The sequence below is a fragment of the Aquarana catesbeiana genome, linkage group LG01 (assembly GCF_042186555.1).
Source record: "Aquarana catesbeiana isolate 2022-GZ linkage group LG01, ASM4218655v1, whole genome shotgun sequence".
NCBI lineage: Eukaryota > Metazoa > Chordata > Amphibia > Anura > Ranidae > Aquarana > Aquarana catesbeiana.
In genome coordinates this window covers 337,829,532-337,855,026 of record NC_133324.1, presented here as the reverse complement: position 1 = coordinate 337,855,026, position 25,495 = coordinate 337,829,532, and the positions used below count along the sequence as shown (strand labels likewise).

The 25,495-nt window shown below is 41.9% G+C and overlaps 1 protein-coding gene across 7 annotated transcripts in view; it reads right to left on the bottom strand.

Moving 5' to 3' along the window:
• The window catches only part of ADCY4 (adenylate cyclase 4), a 134,224-nt gene that overhangs the window by 93,312 nt on the left and 15,417 nt on the right, over positions 1–25,495 (bottom strand). For 6 of the 7 annotated variants that reach the window (XM_073631846.1, XM_073631883.1, XM_073631870.1 and 3 more), the window contains exon 2: positions 472–838. In XM_073631846.1, coding sequence (XP_073487947.1) covers positions 472–780 — 309 coding nt within the window. In that variant the 5' untranslated portion in view covers positions 781–838. Of the gene's footprint in view, positions 1–471; positions 839–9,384; positions 9,656–25,495 lie in introns of those variants that run through there. The other variant, XM_073631852.1, reaches the window with a different exon arrangement.

Here is a 25,495-nt window from a genome sequence, read left to right as displayed (position 1 = left end):
AGCTCTCACTCTTGTGAGAGTCTGTCAGGAAGGGTGGGGGGAGTCATAAGAGGGCCAAAGAGAGCTGCAGAGCTGTGTGTTTGTGTAAAGCCAGAAAGTGAACAGGCAGCAGCTTCAGCTGCCCACAGTTAAAATGGTTGCAGCCAAACTTGGAGGGAGATTTCTGCAGCATATTTGGCAAGTACAGAAGCACGGTATATATAAAATATACAGAGTGGTTGGAGGGAAGCTTCAGAATGGCAAAGATGTTTTTATTACAAATTATGTGAGCAGACTGCAGTTCCTCTTTAAAAAATGGTGCTCAATTTGGTAATGCTTTACCGTATACTAATATTCTCTGAAAGACAAAACGCTGACTTGGAGGACAGCCTGGTTGAACACATTCTGGCTCTGTTCAAAAGCACTACATTTATTGCTAGATGGTGCAAAACTATGGCTATACAACACTAAAAAAATAAAAGGGCTACATACCCGCCTGGTGCCAAAGGTGATGGCTATAAGTGCGCAGCATATTGCCAGGACTATAAGCAGCAGGAGAAGGATCACTGGATATTGCTGACGCAAGCGATAGTAGGACTCATAGAAGAGACCTTCCTTTTCCTTGCAAAATCGTGTTGAGTAAGGGCTCAGATGAGCCCTGCTGTTCTCTGGCATCTGTATCAACTTTCTCTGTCTTTTGCTCCTGGAACAAGCTGGTACACGGAGGAACTGGCAGAAGAGTATGAAGCATAATTTAGGGTCCATCACAAAGGTCCAGAAACAGAGTTGTAGGTTCTCCATAGACAAGACATTGCGCTGAGAAGATTATCATTACAGGAGTCTCACTTCAAAATGCGATCTAAAAATAAAAAAATAAAAAAAACAAAATCAGACAATTAAAAAATGAATGAGAAATTATAAATCCCCCCAATCCAAAATTATGATCATGCAATTCACAGTGTTTGTAGCCATATAATCATTGTCTACAAAATCTATGCATGTGGTGCAGATGGCAGTTCCCAGAACAGCCAGAAAACTGACCACGCCATGTCCTCATGTCTAATGTAGTCAGTTTTTAATATGAAAGGATAGGACTGGCAAGAACACCAGGGATTTCATACAAAAGGAAACAATATACACAGAATACTTTTTCATACAAGTACATGGTATAGCAGGCACATATCAGGAATATGAAATTCTGAGTTGACATATTCTTTAATGCATTTACATAATGAGGATTCGGGGCTGCTCTGTGCAAAACCATTGCACAGAGCAAGTAAGTATAACATGTTTGTTATAAAAAAATAAAATAAAAGGTTAGGTTTACAAATCACTTTAAAGATGAACTTCATGCACAAAATCTCTTTCATTTAAATATATATTTCACAATAGCCACAAAGAATATAAATCCACTATGTGTGCACCAAATACCTTTACAAAGCAAGGTTTTACCTTATAAAAATAGCAATGCCTTTTTCATTATGCTGTACATAGCCTATGCAGAAAGCAGAGCTTTGGGGAGGGACCCAGTAGGCCCAATCCACTGGAGGCTGCCTGCAGAAAACTACAGGAGGGGCGGAGACAAGACCAGTCACCCTGCACAAGGAGAGAGCGCAGCAGTGACAGGTCTATATTACAGGAAACTCCTACCCAGAGGCAAAGTTTTACACTGAATAACTGCACAGATCTGGAAGAACTACCACCAAAATTCAAGGAAGAATACACATGGTTCTTATATTTAATCAATATTCCCTTATCCTGGATGTCAGCTTTAGAGTGTTTTCACACTGCCGGCGCCCAGGCGTCGGCGGTAAAGAGCCGCTATTTTTAGCGCCGTTTCAGCGGCGCTATTCGGCCGCTCGCGGGGCAGTTTTAACCTCGCTAGCGTCCGAAAAGGGTCAAATCCGCCCGCAAATCATTGATTTGCCGGCGCTGCCCATTAATTTCAATGGGCAGGAGCGGTGTATTCACTGCTCCTACACTGCTGCAAAGAAGCTGCTGGCAGGACTTTTTGTGACGTCCTGCCAGCCCAGCGCCCCAGTGTGAAAGCCCGAGTTTGCGGCTGAGGATTTTTTCCAGGTGCTATGCAGGCGCTATTTTTTTTAGCACTGTAGCGCCTGAAAAACACCTCCAGTGTGAAAGGGGTCTTAAGATGCTGCAGCATCTAGGAAAATGAAAATGTGGACTGAACCCCAAGTCTCAGCTCACACTAACGCAGCATGATTCCATTTTCAGCACAATTTTGTAATGCAACAGAGAGAGTTTTATGTGTTTTTCATGCTTTTTTTTTTTTTTTTGTGTGTGTGTGTGTAGAGGAAGGAGACAGGATTTAGTACACAAAATTCTGCCAAAAATGCAGTAAAATTCATGCATGTTTGTTTTTGGTAGGTTTTCAGTGAAGTTTATTGGGCCAAAATCGCTCCACCACCTTTTCCAAAAATGTGCTGCATTGATGTGAAGGGGTACCATTGACAGCAATCCGATTTCCATTGTTGTGCGACACTGTGTGACAGCAGTGCATCTGAAATTGCACTAGTGTGAATGGGGACAAAAGGTGACCACATACTATACAACCTACTTGTACAATTTCCTTAATCCCAACTCTGGGTTAATGAAAATAATCCCTTTCAGTGGCTGTGCCCACACTGCAAGGGTTAATTGCTTGTTTATGCCTGGAAGATTTACTTACCGACAGCATCTGCACACTCAGGATCCTGACGTCATCAAGCCCAGAGCAGGGTCCACAGCCCTGTACTAGAGGTGATGACGCAGAGGGACAGTCCACTGCCGAAGGGTGGGGGTGCACCATTTGAAGGGGCAGCAGAAGACCGGGTAAGTAAAAAAAAGTGTTTCTCCTCTACCCTAGACAAAACAAGCAATTATACCATGCAGTGGGGCTGTGCCTGCAACTGCAAGGGTTAATTGGTTGCTGCTATTTGCCTGGAGTTGGGCTTTAAAGTGGCGTTTCGCCCCCGCACAAAAATATTAAAAGTCAGCAACTTCACTTACTGTTCGACGGAAGTGGGGAAAGGTATCTGTTTTAAACAAGGTACGAGATCCCCCCGAAAGGTGCCAAATGTGGCACCGGGGGAGGGGAAATCAGAGCGATAAGTGGAGCTTCCACTTTTGGGTGGAACTCTGCTTTAAGATCTAAAGTCACAAGCCTGAATATTTAGATAAATGATTGTTAAAGTTTGTGCCTATATTGTATAGTTTTGGTAAAGCTGGAGGAGATTATAAAGCCTGATTGTACAATATATGGCCAGTTTAAATCTGCATACACCATATAATCTGATTGCACAATCTCCTTTGGATATACCAACAACTCTGTAGTGCAAGAGCCTGCCTGATTTGACACAAAATTAATAGATTGTTTAGGTATATCCTCATATTATATAGTTTTGGTAGATCTAGAAGGAGATTGTACAATCTGGTTGTATAATATATGAGCAGCTTTACGTTTGCCCTCCTTTTCTGCTCTCATTTTCCAGGAACGGATCAGTATGAGGTGTGAAGAAAAATGATTTGAGAATATCCTTTTTGTCTATTATGCCGAAGGCCAGAGTGACAGGGCACATATAGCCCCAGGCTATTTACAGGGCAGTAGACTATTAGAGCAGCTCTCCCATAGAAATCAGAAGTGACAGGCATCACTGCAGCTACAGCTGACCGGCCAATCTACAACGTCACTTTTTCCAGTCACGATGGAAACAGCAGGTGGTCAAAGCTCAATTTCTTGGAAAAGGACTTTCATTTTCTTGCTCTTATACCTTACGAATTTACGAAAATTAAAAAAAAAACAAAAAAAAAAACAAAAAAAAAAAAAAAAAACTTGTGAGCTTTCAATCCACCTAAGTGCACATTTTTGTCTGATCTGCACAGAATCGCGCCGTTCACAAAGCCTGACTGCCTAAATTTCATTCCTTTCATTACGTACTATTTAAAAGCTTTTCAACAATTCCTTCACGACACACACACGCTAACCACGTGATCTCAGATTTTTCAACCAATCTATACATGCTTCAGATCCTCCAGTGATCAGCCTACATTACATGCGATAGCTTTTGTCATAGTTGTCATTTCCTTTCAACTTCCAGTGCATTAAATTCTAATAGATGTCCATTCCAAGGAATCCTATTCATATAACAAAAGTTGGAATTCGAGTAAGATTAGCTTTCAAAAGATTGCTAAAGCCCCCAAAAAATTAAAATACCAAATAATCTGTACTGCACTGGGAAAACTAGGACAAGATGGCTAATGTGGAGCACGATTCCTCAGCCTGTCGTACATGTACCCCCGGGGGTGCCTGAGATAGATGCAGCAAACCTTTCAAATTAAACCAAAATACACACACACACTATGAAAAAAATAGATTAACAAACCTGTCAAAATTAACTTCAAAGAAAAAAGCAAAACATCTTATATTTGTTTATATGAGTTTGTTTGTCTATAAAAGTATTACAGATATAAAAAAAAAAAAAAAAAAAAAATGTACATACGTATACATACTATTTTTTTTTTCTTATTAAAAATTTTAGTTATATAGTTAGTATAGCCTAGAAATACTCTGTACAATTTGGTTAAAAAAAAAAAAGAAAGAAAATGTGTAATAATAAACTTTTTTTTTTAAACAACATTTTTACAGATATAAACACAATAAAGAGGAGGAAAAAAAAATATTTTCCCTCTTATTTATGTATTAAATTTAGTTATATCTGTAACACAGCTTTGAAATATTCTCTGTAAAGTTAGATAAAGGGGAAAAAAAAAGTAATATATATATATATATATATATATATATATATATACATACATACACACACACAGTATATTATATTAATATATATATATATATATATATTCTATCGGTTGTATGCAAAAGTTTAGGAACCCCTGACAATTTTCATGATTGTCCTTTATAAATATTTGGGTGTTTGGATCAGCAATTTCATTTTGATCTATCAAATAACTGAAGGACACCGCAATATTTCAGTAGTGAAATGAGGTTTATTGGATTAACAGAAAATGCACAATATGCATCAAAACGAAACTAGACAGGTACATAAATTTGGGCACCCTTGTCATTTTGTTGATTTGAATACCTGTAACTACTTAGCACTGATTAATTGGAACACACAATTGGTTTGGTGAGCTCATTAATAGGGTTGTCCCGATACCACTTTTTTAGGACCGAGTACAAGTACCGATACTTTTTTTCAAGTACTCGCCGATACCGAATACCGATACTTTTTTTTTTATGTCAGGTGACAGTTTTTTTTTGTTTTTTTTTTTTTTTTAACAGTGCTTTTTTTTGGGGGTGGGGGTTGGGGGAGGGGGTGAACGGTGTATGTGTGTGTGTTTTTTTTTTAATTTACAATTTTTATTTTTTTACAATAATTGTTTTTTATTCTTTATTGCAATATGTGTGTTTTTTTTTTTTTTTTTAATCAGCCCTGTTGGGGGGCTTTGGTGAGATATCAGGGGTCTTAACAGACCTCTGATATCTCCCCCTTGAGACAGAGAAAGAGACAGAGGATAGAGATTCCCCAGTCCTTTTCTCAGTCCCTTTCTCAGCCTCAGCTGCACTGAAAATGAATGGAGAGAAGACAGCGGCTCCTCTCCATTCATAAACTGACACATCGTAATCACAGGAGATTACAATGTTTCAGTTATGTGAATGGACAGAGTCAGCTGACTCTGTCCATACACAAAGGAAGGAGGAGGAGGACAGTGGAACGGAGGGGACAGAGAAGGAGAGGGGGAACGGAGGGAACAGCGGAGGGGGACAGAAAAGGAGAGGGGAACTGAGGGGACAGCGGAGGGGGACAGAAAAGGAGAGGGGAATGGAGGGGACAGCGGAGAGGCACAGAGAAGGAGAGAGGAACGGAGGGGACAGCTGAGGGGGACAGAAAAGGAGAGCGGAACGGAGGGGGACAGCAGAGAGGCACAGAAGAACGGAGGGGTCATGGAGGAGGATGCAGTGACAGTCAGCGGTGAGCGATCACCGCTGTATGTCAATAAGTGCCGGTTCACACAGGGGCGGCACGACTTGCAGGTCGCCTCAGCGAGGCGACCTGCAAACGACTTCTGAGGCGACTTGCAAAACGACTTCTGTATAGAAGTCTATGCAAGTCGCCCCAAGTCGCCCCCAAAGTAGTACAGGAACCTTTTTCTAAGTCGGAGCGACTTGCGTCGCTCCTATTAGAACGGTTCCGTAGCACAGAACGGGAGGCGACTTGTCAGGCGACTAGGTCGCCTGACAAGTCGCCCCTATGTGAACCGAGCCTTAAGCAGCTGAAAGCCGCTGGGGGAGAATCTTGTAATTCCCCCACGCGCCGATCACAGCTGACTTCCAGGTATCGGGTGAAGCATCGGGAGCATTTGCCCAAATACAAGTACTTGGGCAAATGCTCGGTATTATCGGTGCCGATACTAGTATCGGTATCGGGACAACCCTACTCATTAAGCCTTGAACTTCATAGACAGGTGCATCCAATCATGAGAAAAGGTATTTAAGGTGGCCAATTGCAAGTTGTTGTTCTCTTTGACTCTCCTCTGAAGAGTGGCAACATGGGGGCCTCAAAACTCTCAAATGACCTGAAAACAAAGATCGTTCTACATTATGGTTTAGGGGAAGGCTACAAAAAGTTATCGCAGAGATATAAGCTGTCAGTGTCCACTGTGAGGAACATAGTGAGGAAATGGAAGACCACAGGCACAGATCTTGTTAAGGCTAGAAGTGGCAGGTCACATAAAATATTGTAGAGGCGAAGACGAATGATGGTGAGAACGGTCAATAACAGCCCACGGACCACCTCCAAAGACCTACAACATCAACTTGCTGTGGATGGTGTCACTGTGCATCCTTAAATTCAGCGCACTTTGCACAGGGAGAAGCTGTATGGGAGAGTGATGCAAAAGAAGCCTTTTCTGCACACACGCCACACACGGAGTCACTTGAGGTATGCAAACGCACATTTGGACAAGCCAGCTTTATTTTGGAATAAGGTGCTGTGGACTGATGAAACAAAGATTCAGTTATTTGGTCAAAAAAGGGGTGTTAGGCATGGCGGCAAAAGAAGACAGCATTCCAAGAAAAACACTTGCTACCCACAGTAAAATTTGGTGGAGGTTCCATCATGCTGTGGGGCTGTGTGGCCAGTGCTGGTACTGGGAATCTGGTTAAAGTTGAGGGTCGCATGGATTCCACTCAATATCAGGAGATTCTTGAGACTAATGTTGAGGAATCAGTCAAAAAGTTGAAGTTACGCCAGAGCTGGATATTTCAACAAGACAACGACACAAAACACTGCTCAAAATCTACTCGGGCATTTATGCAGAGGAACAAGTACAATGTTCTGGAATGGCCACCCCAGTCCCCAGACCTGAATATCATTGAACATCTGTGGGGTGATTTGAAGCGGGCTGTCCATGTTCGGCAACCATCAAACCTAACAGAACTGGGAGATGTTTTGTAAGGAGGAATGGTCCAAAATACATTCATCCAGACACTCATTACAGGCTATAGAAAGCGTCTAGAGGCTGTAATTTCTGCTAAAGGAGGCTCTACTAAATATTGATGTGATTTTTCTGTTGGGGTGCCCAAATTTATGCACCTGTCTAATTTCGTTTTGATGCATATTGCGCATTTTCTGTTAATCCAATAAACCTCATTTCACTACTGAAATATTACTGTGTCCTTCAGTTATTTGATTGGATCAGCAATTTCATTTTGATCTAACACCCAAATATTTATGACAATCATGGAAATTGTCAGGGATTCCTAAACTTTTGCATATGACTGTATGTATGTATGTATGTATGTATGTATGTATGTATGTATTTTATTTTTCCCCATAGTAACGCACACTTTTTTTTTATTATGGAGAATATTCCATCATAATGAAAGTGACCTAAATAAATATGTATTTATATCTGAAACAACTAATCAACAAATATCTAATGTTACAGAGAAGATTTGATGTCATTGACCTAGATTGTAAAGTAACTAAGGGGCAAGCCATTGGAAGTCTTATTAGGTGACTATAAGCAGTGTACAGTACAGTGAACACCTGATCACACACAATGCCTGATGACTTGCAATACATTGAACACCTGATCACACACAAACTTGATCAAATACAGTACATTGCACACCTGATCATATACAGTATATTGAACACCCGTGTACTGTATATGATTGGGTGTTCAATATACTGTATGCATTAAGGTGATCAGTGTACTGTATATGATAGGGTGTTAAATATACTGTATATATTAAGGTGTACTGCATATGATCAGTCGTTCAGTGTACTGTATACTACCCAATCATATACAGTACACCTTAATATATACAGTATATTGAACACCTGATCATATACAGTACACTGAACACCCGATCATATACAGTGGGGGGTTATTTACGAAAGGAAAATCCACTTTGCACTGAAAGTGCACTTGGAAGTGCAATCGCTGTAAATCTGAGGGGTAGATCTGAAATGAGGGAAAGCTCTGCTGATTTTATCATCCAATCATCTGCAAGCTAAAATTCAGTTTTTTTATTTTCCTTTCATGTCCCCTTCAGATCTACAGCGACTGCACTTCCAAGTGCACTTGCAGTGCAAAGTGGATTTTCCTTTCGTAAATAACCCTCAGTATATTGAACACCTTAATATATACTGTACACTGAACACCCGATCATATACAGTACACCTAAATATATATATCACCCAATCATATACAGTACACTAATCACCTGATCATATACAGTACACCTTAATAAATATTATATATTATATATATATTATATTGAACACCCAATCATACAGTATATTGAACACCTTAATATATACAGTACACTGAACACCTGATCATGTACTGTACACCTTAATATATATAGTATATTGAACACCCGATCATATACAGTACACTGAACACCCGATCATATACAGTACACTGAACACCCGATCATATACAGTACACTGAACACCCGATCATATACAGTACACTGATCATATACACCACACTAAACACCTTAATATATATATATCTATTTTATTTTTCCCCATTTTATTATGGAGAATATTCCATCATAATGAAAGTGACCTAAATAAATATGTATTTATATCTGAAACAACTAATCAACAAATATCTAATGTTACAGAGAAGATTTGATGTCATTGACCTAGATTGTAAAGTAACTAAGGGGCAAGTATATAACTAAGGGGTGTGTATATATACACACACACACACACACACACACACAGTATATTGAACACCCGGTCATATACAGTACACCTTAATATATACAGTATATTGGACACCCGATCATATACATTGCGGAGGAATCCCATGTACAGAAGCGATAAGTTGTCCGGTAAGTGTCCCCCCAGTGAGGATACTGACCTGGGAGTAGGTGATGTGCCATGGTGTGCTCGCAGTGCTCTTTGTCACTCTCGGGTGGATAGTTCAGGGTGATAAGATAAAGTTGGAGAATCAATAACAACACTCCGGGTTGGATCCCGCCCCGTGCAGAGCGCGGCTGGCTGTATGCACTGAGCTGTGCGGGGAGGAAGCGGGGGCTCAGGATGACGCCACCATGAGGACAGCTAAGTACCTAGTGATACAAGAACGGAAGAGAACTTTGATCTGCAGGGAGGAGGAGGGGTGGAGGACTGTGTGTATCCCCTGACTTGTACTGCACAGGAGCGGAGTGCAGTGTCCCGATTCTGATAGCTCCGTGCCCTCCTCACTCCTAGAGGTGATAATAGGAAAAGCCGACCGTGTGTGTTCTGTACCGAGCGTGCTCCGACTAGCACACCTCTACATTACTCTTCTACGGAGGGAAGTTCTCTCACAGCGACGAATACACGCTACCTGTGCTCAACACAGAACACTGAGCTCTACAATATATAGACGGGACAGAGATCCCGACCTAGAATGGCCAGAGATCCAGAGATCCCGACCTAGAATGGCCAGTGGGCCCACCCTAGAATGGCCAAAGATCCAGAGATCCCAGACCTAGAAATGGCCATAGAGAACAGAGAAGATTCCTTCAACCAAGCAGTTTAGCATGGATGGGACAAGCCTTAACCACCTCAATACAGGGCACTTACACCCCCTTCCTGCCCAAGCCATTTTTCAGTTTTCAGCGCTGTCGCACTTTGAATGACAATTGCGCGGTCATGTTACACTGCACCCTAATGAAATTTTTATCATTTTTTTTCCCCACAAATAGAGCTTTCTTTTGGTGGTATTTGATCACCTCTGCGGTTTTTACTTTTTGCGCTATAAACAAAAGAAGAGGGACAATTTTGAAAAAACACAATATTTTTTACTTTTTGCTATAATATCCAATTTTTTTTTTTAACAAATTTTTTCCTCAGTTTAGGCCATTATGTATTCTTCTACATATTTTTGGTAAAAAAAAAAAAATTGCGATAAGCGTATATTGATTGGTTTGCGCAAAAGTTATAGCGTCTACAAAATACGGGATAGATTTATAGCATTTTTATTATTTATTTTTTACTGGTAATGGCGGCGATCTGCGATTTTTATTGTGACTGTGATATTGCGGCGGACACATCGGACACTTTTGACACATTTTTGGGACCATTCACATTTATACAGCGGTCAATGCTAGAAAAATGCATTGATTACTGTGTAAATGTGACTGGCAGGGAAGGGGTTAACACTAGGGGGCGCTCGAGGGGTTAATGTATGACCTAAGGAGGTGATTCTAACTGTGGGGGGAGGGGACTGACTGGGGGAGGTGACCGATCGGTGTCCCTATGTACAAGGGACACGCCATCGGTCTCCTCTCCTCTCTGACAGGACGTGGATCTGTGTTTACATGCAAAGATCCACGCTCCTGCTCTGTTACCCGGCAATCGCGGGTGCCTGGCGGACATCACGGCCGCCGGGCACGCGCACCGGGTCCCAAGCGACGCGGCGCGCCCCCTAGTGGCTCGGGAGGGTGAGGACGTCATATGACGTCCTCCCAGAACAACAGAAGCCTCGTCCCGCCGTCATATGACGGTGGGCGGTGGCTTAGTGGTTAAAGTGATATCAAAGTTTTTTTCTTTTGTTAAAAATAAACATTTTATACTTACCTGCTCTGTGTGGATTTACACAGAGCAGAGCCTCCTCTTCTTGGGTCCCCTTCTTCTCCTCCAGTTTGCTATGGGGGGGGGGGGGTACCAGAGCCAAGCCACAGCTCCCCATATCCATTCAGACACGGAGCCCCGGCCCCGCCTCCACTCTCTCATTGGCTCACTGACTTTGATTGACAGCAGCGGGAGCCAATGGTGCTTTGCTACTGTCTCAGCCAATGAGGAAGGAGAGTCCCAGACAGCCAGAGTCTCTGATGGGGATGGGGCTCAGGCAAGTATGAGGGGAATAGAATGCTTGAAGATAAAAAAAAAACCCTGCCTTTATAACCCCTTTAAGCTGGCCTAATGCTGTAAGATTTTTCATTCAGCATGCAGACTTAAAAGAAATCTCTATTCATGCTAAACAGCATAGATGGATGAATACCAGGCTGTTCCCCTGAAAAATTTCCAGCAGGCTTCTTCAGGACTGGGTTGGGGTCTGCAGGATCACCTACTGAGCAAATTTCAGCCAGTTCATCAGGAACCACACAAAGTGCTAAGGCCCCTTTCACACTGGGGCGGTTTGCAGGCGTTATTGCGCTAAAAATAGCGCCTGCAAACCGCCCCTAAACAGCCTCCGCTGTTTGTTCAGTGTGAAAGCCAAGGGCTTTCACACTGAAGCGGTGCGCTGGCAGGAGAAGAAAAAAATCTCCTGCGAGCCGCATCTTTGGAGCGGTGTATTCACTAAATCGCTCCTGCCCATTGAAATCAATGGGACAGAGCGGCTATACCGCGGTAATACCGCGGCTATAGCCGCGCTATGAGGGGTTTTAACCCTTTTCCGGCCGCCAGCGGGGGGTTAAAAACCGCACCGCTAGCGGCCGAATACCGCGGTAAAACAGCGCTAAAAATAGCGCTGTTTTACCGCCGACGCCCCCTACCGCCCCAGTGTGAAAGGGGCTTACGTGTATGACCAGCTTGTTAACCCACTCTCCTAATAGTGCCCCCCTATCTCTGTGTTTTATTAAAAAAATCCTTCTTTACTGTATCTCACGGCAGCTCCCGGCGCTCATGTAACCAGCAGTGTCTCTTCTCTGCCCATCTGACAGAAGCAGCGGGCGGGGCCGAGATTCCCCCGCTTACATAAGCGAGACACGAGGAGAAAGGAGACAGGACCTGTCATGTGACCGCCGGGAGCCATCCTGAGATATGGTAAAGAAGGTATTTAAAAAAAAAAAAAAAAAAAACACAGACAGGGGTCACTGTATTAGGAGACAAAACGCATAGTATACAGATTTGTTATTTCTGCAGCAGGAGGGGGATGGGGCAGTACTGTCACTAGGTGGCACACAGAGGAGACAGACACAGAAGAGCAGGCTGTGGATGATGGAGGAACGTAAACTGACCACAGTGTCAGGGCTCAGCAGCCATGATTACCGTGGTCAGTTTACATAGGGGAGGGGAAGAAACTGCCAGGATCAGCCAGGTTTTTTAGGTGTTACAGGGATCCAAATTACACAACGCAAGCACTGTGCTGTATAAAATGCTTTAAAGGAGCAGGATCCATATTTTTTTTTTTTTTTCGGTTAACAAACGCTTTAAGCTGGGTATACTCGTTCAATTTTCTCTTCATTTAACCAGCGGGTTGTATAAAAAAAAAAAAAAAAAAAAAAAAAGAAAAAAAAAAAGACAGATCCCCGCAACCATTGTCTGCAAGCCCTGATCAAATACTGGTTTTCCAGCAAGACCGCTTAACAGAACGTGGTCATTAGTAAGGTTTAGTGACAGTGCTGTTGACAAAAAAGTGTTCCTTCAGAACACATGCGTCGGAGACATCACCAGCTGCCAAACAAGTAAATATCTCCTAAACTATGCACGTTTAGGAGATATTGATCTAAACTACAAATAAACTTTATTATAAGCTTACCTGCAGGTAAAAATCAAAATGTAGAGTTTACTACCACCTTAATACTGCCCACGCTACGAAGCATTGTTAGCACTTTCAGATAACTGCATTCACAGTGATATGTAAATCCTGGTCTGATGTGATTTTCCATCTAAACCTTTTCTAAAGAATGGATCAAAAGTAAATATGCCCTGGTGAGCCTGTTCAACCCCAATATGCATGACATACGGTAAGTTTAGTTTAATGCTGCCTTTACATCAGCTGATTACTATGGTTGCTTATACAATTTCAAGCTTAATCTGGTTGATAATCTTCCTTTGTAATAGGGTAATATCTCCTTTGGCCCCTAGTTATCTGATTACATACTGGATGGCTGGAATGAAAAACCCACGTGCCGCTGCATGTGGTCACTATATAGGCCGCCATAGATTAGATTTTTCTTCTAAAGTCACTAAGGAAAGTAGTGGAGTGGTAGTCTTGCAGATTAGAAAAAAAAAAAAAAAAAAAAAAAAAAAAAAACACATTTAGCAGAAATGTCATTTTTAAATACAGCATGTTGTTTGTTTTGGGTATTAGGATGAAAAAGAGCCTATGGGATTAAAGAGTAGCAGTAAACAAATTACATGTTCTTATTTACAGGACTAATAGAGATAGTTGTCTTTCCGGCTTTGTGAACTGAAAAGGAAGCTCTGAGGTATGCCTATATCACATGAAGTCCAGATTTTAGTAATTTATGTTTCTAGTGTATGGATGTAGGTTACATAGGTACATAGTTAGTCTGGTTGAAAGAAAAAGAAACAAGTCCATCCAGGTATTTATGATTCTGCCAATTACAGCAGTAGTAGTGGTCAAGGATCATAAAAATCCAACTACAGTGGAACCTCGGTTTGCGAGTAACACGGTTAACGAGCGTTTTGCAAACCGAGCACTGTAGTTCTAAAAATCCTAACTCGGTTTGTGAGTCTTGTCTCGCAAAACGAGCAGGATTCAGGCCAAAAGCGCAGTACCACTTTTGGCCTGAGGTGGGGGTTGCTGAAGCAGAGCCAAAAGTCGCCGATCTGCGCCGTTCGGAAATGCACGGAAAAGCCAGAGGACAGTTCGGCTGACCTCGGTAAACCTCGGAAAGGCTCATGAATGGAGTCTTTCCGAGGTCAGCCGAAGTGTCCCTCGGGCCTTTTTGGCCGTTTCCGAGGCTCTCCGGCGCCCCCCGCCTCTGGCCGCATGCGGTATTGCATCCCATTGAAGTCAACACGGAACAAATTATTTTCGTTTCCATTGACTTCAATGGGAAAACTCGCGTTGATATGCGGGTACATTGGATTACGAGCATACTCCTGGAACGGAATATGCTCGTAATCCGAGGTTCCACTGTATAATCTTATATCTCTGGCCACTTGTAGGCACAGTGCAGAGATTTTGTTAGTGGTCTTTATCAGAAAAGTGAAACATGTTAATCTCTAAAGTAATACCTTTTTAAAAGTTTGAAAATGTTAGGTTTTTATTTTACTTGAGAAGCAGGGCCAATACTTTTTTTGTCTGTACTCCTATGGCTCACAGGAATGCAGTTCCTTTTGCACACCTGTGACCCATTTCCAGCCGATAGGATGCTGAAGTCCCCTGTCAGCCGATGTCACAGGGCCGGTCCAGGCTCTGAAAAGATCAACCCAAATGCGTGGACTGACAGTGGGCTTGGCCTCTCAGCAAGCTCCTGAGAGCCTGAGAGAGCCATTGCCACCCACTACACAACCCAGCACTCTAATGACAGACAGTCACCAGCTGACTGCTCAGCTCTCGATGTTCAGACTACAATCAGCGGTGCTTGATTGCTCAATTCTCGGTCTAGAGCCTGCGGGGGGACAAATTTAGCTTTTGACCGAAGCTGCATCCACCTACGTGAGTATAAATTTGAATTTTTTTCATGTATCTAAAACCTCCCTTTTAAATTGCTTCATCTGTGACCAAACACTATACCTGGAGGAGAAGAATGCCTTTTATGAAGGTGGTACAACTAGCGCTTGGTATTCAAATATATGCTTTGGAACCTTTGTTATACAGGCTCAAGTTTTATGAATGTGCTAGAACAGCCATTCTCAGTCAGAATTTCATGGAACCTTTGGGTTCCTCCAGAGTTTGCTAGAGGTTCTTTGATCAGCAAGCACTGGCATATTGACCTCCTACTTGATGGTGCCGCATAATTGCAAAGCAGACTCACCACAGGCAGCAATGTGGTACCAGTGAAGCTTGTCCACTGACAGCAGCTGTCTTTATGGCCATTTGTAAGACTGGCATTCTTCCCACCAACCACCTAAGGGGCATTTTTCCTCTGAAAATAGCTGTAAGGAAGTCATTTTCTATTGACCAAGAATTTAAGGGAGTCCCTCTCCACTAGCGTTTAATGTAAGAGGGCATTTCCACTATGGGTGTCAAACACTGTAGATACACCTTATTGTTTCTACAACTTAATGATCACACTAATGTATCATAAGCTGTAGACAATTTTAGCAGGGCTTACCCAACACCTGAGAATTTTAAGAATTGTTTTGGGGTAAAAACCATCACCATTACTACCCTCTATGGTGGAGGTCCGTTCCTGGACTCTCAACATCTATCCAACAAAGATAGCCTGGATGTAATTACTGCCTGCATGTGCTGTCTGACCAGCAGTCTCCAATATACCCTGGTCTCTTTTACTATTAATTTCGTTGATACTACAGCTTGCTCTCTGTTACATTGGGCCTCACCTTCTCCATCCCTTACTAAGATTACAAGGCAACGTTGTTGACTGCTGCCCAGTCTTATTTTTTTCAGACCTATACCTTGCAGGCATTGTTTATTTATCCAGGTTACCATCAATTTATCCAAGAATATTTTATAGCTCCTGAAGAACCAAATTGCGAAAAATGTAGAGCTTATTTTGTTCTTCTATATTCCAATTTACTGCAGGATTCCATCTCCGCTAGTGTTATGCATTTATTGTATTCAACTCACATTAGAGAGAGGTCTAGCTAGCTGCTTGCACTTTTACTGCAATGTTTTTAAAATCGATTTTTGCACTATATGTTTAATAATACATTTATGTATATTTTATAATTGGTGCCAAAGTCCATTTTTGTTGTTCTTGTGTTAGATTGTCATTTAGGACGTGGCACCGTTCTAACACAAAATTCCCACAGTTCCATCCTGTGCTGGAGTTTAGTTGACTTATTGATATCCTCTTTGGGGTAAAAAGGTAGAGTCTCTCTCTAAGTATTGGGGCGCCTGCATTTACACGCACATGAACTTTAATGCCATCCCAGTCTTAGTCTGTAGGGTTCAATATTGAGTTGGCCCGACCTTTGCAGCTATAACAGCTTCAACTCTTCTGGGAAGGCTGTCCACAAGGTTTAGAAGTGTGTCTATGGGAATGATTGACCATTCTTCCAGAAGAGCATTTGTAAGGTCAGTCACTGATGTTGGACAAGCAGGCCTGGCTCACAGTCTCCACTCCAATTCATCCCAAAGGTGTTCTGTTGGGTTGAGGTCAGGACTTTGTGCAGGCCAGTCACGTTCCCCCAAACTCGCTCATCCATGCCTTTATGGAACTGGTTTGTGCACTGGTGTGCAGTCATGTTGGAACAGGAAGGGGCCAGTCCCAAACTGTTCCCACAAAGTTGGGAGCATGAAATTGTCCAAAATGTCTTGGTATGCTAACGCCTTAATAGTTCCCTTCACTGGAACTAAAGGGCCAGGCCTAATCCCTGAAAAACACCTCTACACCATAATACCCTCTCCACCAAATGCTTTGGACCAGTGCACAAAGCAGACATGGATGAGCGAGTTTGGGGTGGAGGCACTTGACTGGCCTGCACAGAGTCCTGACCTCAACCCGATAGAACACCTTTGGGATGAATAGACTGTGAGCCAGGCCTGCTTGTCCAACATCAGTGCCTGACCTACAAATGCACTTCTGGAAGAATGGTCAAATATTCCCATAGACACACTCCTAAACCTTGTGGACAGCCTTCTCAGAAGAGTTGAAGCTGTTATAGCTGCAAAGGGTGGGCCAACTCAATATTGAACTCTATGTATCAAGACTGGGATAGCATAGCATTCTGTGATCAATAAAACAATTTTATTTCACTTATTGTGGAAGTGTCCCAATCTCTCCCACCTCATTTAAAGTCCCAGGGCTGCCTTCCTTTTTCTTGTTGCATTTGGGGATGGAGGTGTTAGAGTGGTTTCTCCAGACCATTATCCCCTTTTTCTCGATATTCGGGTGGAAGACACCCATTAAGCCCAAAAACTTGGTCTGCTCCTACCACGGGTCCATTTTCACCATTACATCCGGTCAACATCGGGGCTTACTTCTGGGCCGGCTTGGTTCCCTCTCGCTGTGGTTTGTCTGATGGTGACATTGCACTTCCGGTATTGGGGGCTGCGACGTGCACAGGGGAGGTTTACCTGACCTCCTGCTTTCCTCACCTGTCCTCACGGGCGGGTGGGGCCACCTACACGTCAGCGTCATGTTTTCCACGCCTACTATGTGATGACCTCACATCCTTGGGGCTGTGTGGAACATCCCGGATGGGCGAATGGTGGCTGATATGCTTACCCGGTCTCCCGGGTTTGCGGTTCTGATTTCTGCCTATCGCTATCCGTACATGACGCTGGGGGTGGAGCTTCTGTGGCCGCTGTGGGTATATCTTGATGCTCGGCGCAGCTACAGCTTGCACTTGTGTTCTGTTGGTCTACGGTTATGGTCAGAGGTCTGTGTAGTGCACTTACATGCCTGGGACTCATCACTCCCACTCAGGTAATATCCTTCAAGTGGTTCCTCCCACTCAATACTTGTTGTGTATGTGTTACCATCTCACTACACACAATATCACTCACTTAGTATTGTCTGTTTACATACTTACTCACACACATTTTGAGTTTAATTTCCATCATATATCAATAAGTGTTTGCACTTCTCCACAGCCCTGCCCTCAACTATCTGTCATCATGACGATCTTTATATCACCTACCATATTCCATACTATAAACCCATTTCATTTCATATATATACATATTTTAATTTTTATTTTCAATACAACCCTTCCTGGTCTTTTCTCAGGGTTAGAGACTACTTTTTGATGCTTAGTCTGTTTTCAGTATGTCTGCTGAGACTCATGCATCCCTATATATATTTTTTCTAGACATGGTTATGGACACACTCTGACCACCAACCACATGCCTCCTGCAGTCTGTGCTGTAAGTCCTGAGTTTTCCTGCTGCGGTTTCTGGTTGCCACGTCCCCTCAGCCCCCGAACCGGCATTGCTTAATGCCACCATTTGTTACACCCAGTGTTTTGGTGACCCGGTCCAGCCCAGTGGTAAGTATGAGGTCGTTGTTTTCATTGACCTCTCTTGCCAACCATCACCCTTACCCCGATTTATTTAGTCACTTATATATTTTCATTATTTCCAATATTTTTGTTATAGACACATGAATCATGCATCGGCCCCTGATGAGCGAGACAAGACTCGCGAAACGCGTAGGGTACTATCGATGCTACGTGTATGCCCATATTGTTGGGTACTTGAAGCTGGTCATACCATGGTCATATCCTGCTTCATTTCATGCATGTGTATTATGCATTTTACCAATTTATATCATGTATGTGCACTTATGTATAGTGTTTTTTATGGATGTACATATTAAGTGTTATGAATTGTAGTTGTTTTTTACGTATGCTTGTAACTAGGCCACTATGCCGGGTAACGCACATTTATTGCTGTTCCCATGTGTTTTACATAGCATTCTGTGATCAATAAAACAATTTTATTGCACTTATTGTGGAAGTGTCCCAATCTCTCCCACCTCATTTAAAGTCCCAGGGCTGACTTCCTTTTTCTTGTTGCATTTAGGGATGGAGGTGTTAGAGTGGTTTCTCCAGACCATTATCCCCTTTTTTTCGGGATGTCAGTAAAGGTCATCTGCATGTAAAGACAGGTGTCCCAATACTTTTGGTAATATAGGGTATATAAAAATAGAATTAGTGAATGTGGCATTCATCAAGTGTTCACTGTAAGTGAATCAATCGAAAATTTAAAACATGCACCAGGAGGCTTTATTTGCAGTAAATGTTTAAGGGAATGTCACATTTACTGCTTTATAAGCATACCTATGCCATGATAGATAATGGATTATTCCCTTTTCTGCATAAAAAAGGATCATACTTTATCGTGTGCATGAAAACATAACACTGTCCATCTTGGATCACATCTTCATACTTGGTGGGATTGCCCGGTAGCAAAAAATTTCTGGAAAGATGTATTTCTTATGACTTCAACACTGTTTGAAATCTCTATCAATCCTGACCCTACAATAGCACTTTTAAACCTAAAACCGGCCACTCTCTCCTACCGCCAATTCAAACTCAAACAAACAATTGCCAAAGCTTGGAAATCCCCATCCTTAATAATTGCTGAAACTAAAAATAGAGTCAATCAAGCAATGATCCATGCCAAAAAAGAGGCTATAACTCAAGATAAAATATCCAACTTTGAGAGTATATGGAATCCCTGGGTGACTCACTTTTTGCCTTCCAATTTTGACGCTTCCTTACTAAGACCTTGGTAATCTCGATTTATACTTCCATTCTCTGCATTCATGGTATGTGTTTATTACCATGTACTACCCTGGGGACCCCTACTACCTCTTTTCTTTCTTCCCTATTTTTTCTCCTACCTAAGATTACTTTTTCTTTTATCTTCTTTCTCTCTTCTACTTTTTTCCCCCCTATTCTCTCTCTCCTCTTTCAAATTTACTCTTTATATAGTTCTGGTAGCAGAATTTTTATTTCCTTGGTTATTATACCAATTGTACATAGTTCCAATATGTAGTATAAGATTTTAGATTTTATAATACAATTTCTTTTTTTTTTAATTTAAAAACATTACTCTTGATAATAATTAAGACTTTTTCTATTGGGTCATCTCATATTAACCTGGTCTAAGTTGGTTTTATCCTCTCTTATACAACAATCTTTTGAGTAGTTAGATCCATGCTAAAATTGTTTTAGTTAAACTACTTTTAGTTTATTTTGGAACTACAACTCAATATTATTAGCATATATGTGATCTTTTCCTTTGCCGCCACCATATGTACTTATGTATACTAATTGTTAAAATTCAATAAACACATTTGACAAGGAAACATTACACTGTCCAAATCAAACAAAAGCACAAGGTAGTCTCATGACAAGTCCAAGAAGGTTAATTATGTCTCAGTCATCAATGAGAATTCAATAGCCAGCTCACAATGCTTTTATTACCAGTGACTTTGCGTAGGATGCAATCATGGGATTTCCTGTTACATGCGTGAACCACATGAGATATAGATTCTAATGTGGTCCCAAAGTAATTGGATGCAGTTAGGGAGTGCCCTTTATTTTGGCACACACATACACACACACACACACCATAGAAGCGTGTACACAATAGGTCCCACATTTGTACTTTCTAAACCAACTGTGACAGCTCCGTATGAATGTAGCTATACAGATGTCTAGGCATCAGTGCAGTTCTGCTAGTTCCCCTAGGTCCTGTCTACATTTGTTACGTGTGAGGATATGTTCAAGCTTTGTCCAGCAGTAATATACCGCTAATGAGATCTGGGAGCCTACCCTTCCCCATCACTAACAAGTGTATTCTGCAAAGCTTTGCTATAAGACTAATCATCATTGTTACTGAACCATTCTAGAATCAGGACATTCCCAGCAGCTGGGCTGTCGCACTGCTCCTTAATTACTGAACCGTTTTAAATGGGAAATGTAATTGCCTTATATACTTATTGAAGTAAAAGCAATAAGATGGTCGCGGGATCATTACTGAATCATTCTGACGCTGGAGCCTCATTAAAAGAACTGCTCCAGTAGTACCATATAACTGCTGAAGTGTATAGAGCCAAGATCGCAATGAACCATTCAAATATTAAGCTGGCACTATTGTGTCAGTACGCTATATGATCACGGTGACAAAGTCATTCCTATCCAACTGCATGTAAACACTGTTTAGCCACAGTATTGCCACAACTAGAACCATAGCGCTAGAAAAACACGATTTGTGGTTTAACAAAATGTAGCTTTGGGCTTGGCAGGTTTCCTACAGGCCCTGAGAAAATAGCATGTCTTTTTCCCTCAGCAGACTGGGTGATCGTTTATTCTTCTCGCCTTATAATAAATGCATTGAGTGAAAATACTTCTTAATGCTTCCTTGGTTGGCAGTGGAAGATGTAATTCTAGAACTCAATTTGGTTTAATATATCATAGGAATTATTGCTGATAAAGCACTATGGGTAAAGAAAAAGACACATAGATATATCTATCTATACACACACACACACACACACACACACACACACACACCAATAATATCAAGATTAAAGCCAAACTCCACAGAAAGGAAAAATTCTCCCATGCATTGGGGCTGCCTCCACGCTGTAATGCCGCATACACGTGATCGGAATTTCCGACAACAAATGTTTGATGGGAGCTTGTTGTCGGAAATTCCATGTGTAGGCTCCATCTGACATCGTAAATTCCGACACACAAAATTCCGTGCATGCTTGAAATCAAGCAGAAGAGCTGCACTGGCTATTGAACTTCTTTTTTCTCGGCTCGTCGTACGTGTTGTACGTCACCGCGTTCTTGGCGATTGGAATTTCCGACAACATTTGTGTGACTGTGTATACAAGACAAGTTTGAGCCAAAAAAAAAAAAAAACATGGATTTTGTTGTCGGAAAGTGCGATCGTGTGTACAGGGCATAAGGGTTAAATGCTCGTTTAGGTCTAGGGGCCATAAAAGCACTTTTGCTTACCCAAACTCACTCTCCCGCAGGCTCCCTCCAGAATGTAACTGAAAAAAATGAAGTTCTGCTTATTCTTCTCCTGGTACCCAATTTTGACAGTTGAGGTTTGTTCAGGGTCCCCGATTCCCCCCCCCCCCCCCCCCCTGGTCACAGGTCCCAAGAGGCAGCAGGACCATTCAGAAAGGATCTCTGGGATGCACAGTGGTGAGCTGGCTATAAGCCAGCAGGAATTCACAGCCAGCTTCCCACAGTCAACACAGACCCAAAGACCAGAAAAGAACCGGCCAAGGTGAAGGCAGCACTGGATCATGGTAAGCGTCTTTATATTAAAGATCAGCAGCTACAATATTTGTAGCCGCTGACGGAGCGTAGGTGAGTAGAGGAAAGTTCTGTGGAGTGAAGGATTGGGCAAGGAAAATTCTTTTTTTTATTTTTTACAGTTCCCTAGACCCAAACAAGTGTTAATATACTGTAGCTAAAGTAGTTAATCTTTCATGTGTTGAATTTTCTGATGCAGAGTTATCTCTCCTTTCCAGGGGCCTTTTCTTTTCTATGTTGCATTTCGACATCTTTGGCAGTTTACATAATGTTAATCGTTTTGTTCGCAACATAGTATTAAGGAAGCATTTTAGTGCCGAGACAGAATCCACTGTCTCTTCGTCTGTGGCTTCCGGGAGTGATATGTCGGTTTGTGGCACCTTTAATTTTCAGTACCTGGTTATTAGGTCCACTCTGGAGAATCTACAGTCAGAGACTACAGGTGGATTGCATGGTATTACAACACACATCATCTGTGGAGTTAATAGATATTTTTACCCGGTGCAAACACGTAGTGCAGCAATAGAAATGTTTCAGACTTTGGTGTAGTCTCACTTGGAGATAAGATGGAAAAAAAATGCCTTAATTTTCTAGCGATAATCTTACAAAGACAGAGAGGGCTGCAATTAAAACTTTAAAATCTTGCAATAATGTAATTATCAAACAAGCTGATAAGGGAGGGTCTGTTATTCTACATGCAGAGGATAATACATCTAGGGCTTTACAACAACTTAATCATGTGTCTACAGATCATATCTTATCCAACAATCCTACTCCCATTTTTGAACGTCAGCTCTCCCACCTTCTGGACATTGGACAAGATTTGGGGGTTCTGTCATCCAAAATGGTGGAACATCTTTTGGTTGACGACCCAGTGATCCCAGTTTTTCATCATTTGCGTAAGTTACATAAAACACAAAATCAGGGGTGACCAATAGTTGCAGACATTGGCTCACTCTTTGAGAAACTGGTCACTGGGTTGACCAATTTTTACAGCCTTTGGTCGTCAGATTACCCGGCTATATTAAAAACACCTCAGTTGTTCTGACCAATGTACAGAATATCCAGTGGGTGGATACGTTTAGCTGGGTCTCTATGGATGTCAATGGATGCATTCCGCATGAACAGGCATTGGAAGCACTGAGATTCCACCTTGAATGCTATAGTTCCTACAATTAGGAACTTAAAGAATTGATTGTCCTTACTGTAGATTTTTTATTAATCCCTTCCCGACCAGCCGCCGCACTTGACTCCCCTGCGCGATCCGTCGTAGCTGTATATCGGCTCTTTGAGATGCTTTAGCAGGTGAGCGCGCTCCCACAGCGCATCCCCAGAGCCGATGCATGTGCCCAGCGGGCGGGATAACTACCAGGCACCCACAATCGCTGGTGACAGAGAGAGAACCGGGATCTGTGTGTGTAAACACACAAATCACAGTTCTCTCAAGGGAGAGGAGACAGATTGTGTGTTCCTACTAAGTACAAAGGAACACCGATTGGTCTCCTCCCCTAGTTAGTCCCCCCCCCCCACAGTTAGAACATACCTAGGGAACACAGTTAACCCCTTGATCGCACCCTAGTGTTAACCCCTTCCCTGCCAATGAGATTTATACAGTAATCAGTGGCTATTTTTAGCTCTGATAGCTAAAATAAATGTCACTGGTCCCCAAAAAAGTGTTTGCCGCAATGTCACAGTCACGATAGATATAAAAAAAATTATATATATATATATTGCAATTTTTAACAAACGTGCAATTTTTAACAAAAATAATGTAGAAGAATACATATCAGCCTAAACTGATGAAGAATTTTTTTTTTTACATTTTTGGATATTTATTCTAGCAAAAAGAACAAAATATTGTGTTTTTTTTTTTTTTTTTAAATTATCGATTTTTTTGTTTTGTTTATAGCGCAAACAAAAAAAAACAAACAAAAACAAAAAAAACGTAGAGGTGATCAAATACCACCAAAAGAAAGCTCTATTTGTGGGGAAAATAAGGACATCAATTTTGTTTGGGTACAACGTTGCACAACCGCGCAAATGTCAGTTAAAGTGACGCAGTGCCGTATCTCAAAAAATGGCCTGGTCAGGAAGGGGGCAAATCCTTCCAGGGATGAAGTGGTTAAAGCATAATTTTTTCACTTTTTTTTTTTTTTATCTACAATGTAGGGGTGCCTGAATGGGAGCCAAGTTCATCCCCTCTTTGGCCAATTTATACATGGGCTGGTGGGAGGAGAAATATCTTTTCTCACCGTCCATGACGATGTTGCCTATCACCTGGAGAATGACCTGCAGTGATGACTAACGGCGTGAAAGTACAAGTGCTAATTGAACCACAGTGTGACGTGTACTGAGATCAATTGCTAATATATGTGCAAAAGTGGGTGGTGCTGCCTATCACCTGGAGAGTAACCTCCAGTGGTGACAAACCAATAACCATGTGAAGTTAGTTACTAATTAAACCCAAAGGTGTTGTGCACTAAATAAATTATTAAGGTCACCCTACTAAACTATCACACCAGGTGTAAACCACAGAGGCTACGCTTGTGTTAAAGTGTTTAGTGAGCCCTTATATGTGCATCAAAGAAGTGGCTGTATAATATATTATAATATATATATCCCAACCTAAAAAGAGAAAACTGCATGTACAAAATAATTTTTCCAAGCCAAAAAGCATGTCTTAGGGTACTCTTATGTAGGGTACCTCAATCTCCACACGTGTATCCAAAAGTGCATAAGAAATGCATGAGGAATTGATAAAGTATATATGTATAAATAAACTAAAATATCATGCGAGTTCATCAAGGATATAAAGTCTCATGTGCAAAATAATCAAATACTAGTATATAAGTCCAATCTGTAGTGCTAATTATAAGTGAAACAATCCAAAGCGACTTGTGCAGAAATCATTCATAGGTCAAATCCTGTGCCGACAGTGTGGTCACGTTCGTTCTCCCCTTCAGTTCCCCACTCACCAGATCCTCATACCCCTGCAGGGGTAGATTGCATAAAGTGGGGGTATATCTGGAACTATCCTCCTCAATGTATCAGACCCTGGGATGTCCAGACCTTATATTCCTGCTGGGGTAAGCAGCGATGTGTGTGGCTGCCAGCTCCTGGATGGACGCCTTCTCCGTGGCACATCAAGAGCGTTGGGTATCCTCGTATGAATGGAAAAGATGGGCACTCATAGTATAATTCCGTAAAAGTTCCCAAATTTATTAAAATTAAAACGGTACAGCAAAACCAGTTACCAAATTCATGCTAAAGTAACACAGTACAAGGAAATCCTGTTCAGCGTGCGTTCCACCGGTCCAAACGCTGCAAACCAGAAGTGACGTGGGTGCATACTAGGTTCCAACTTACGC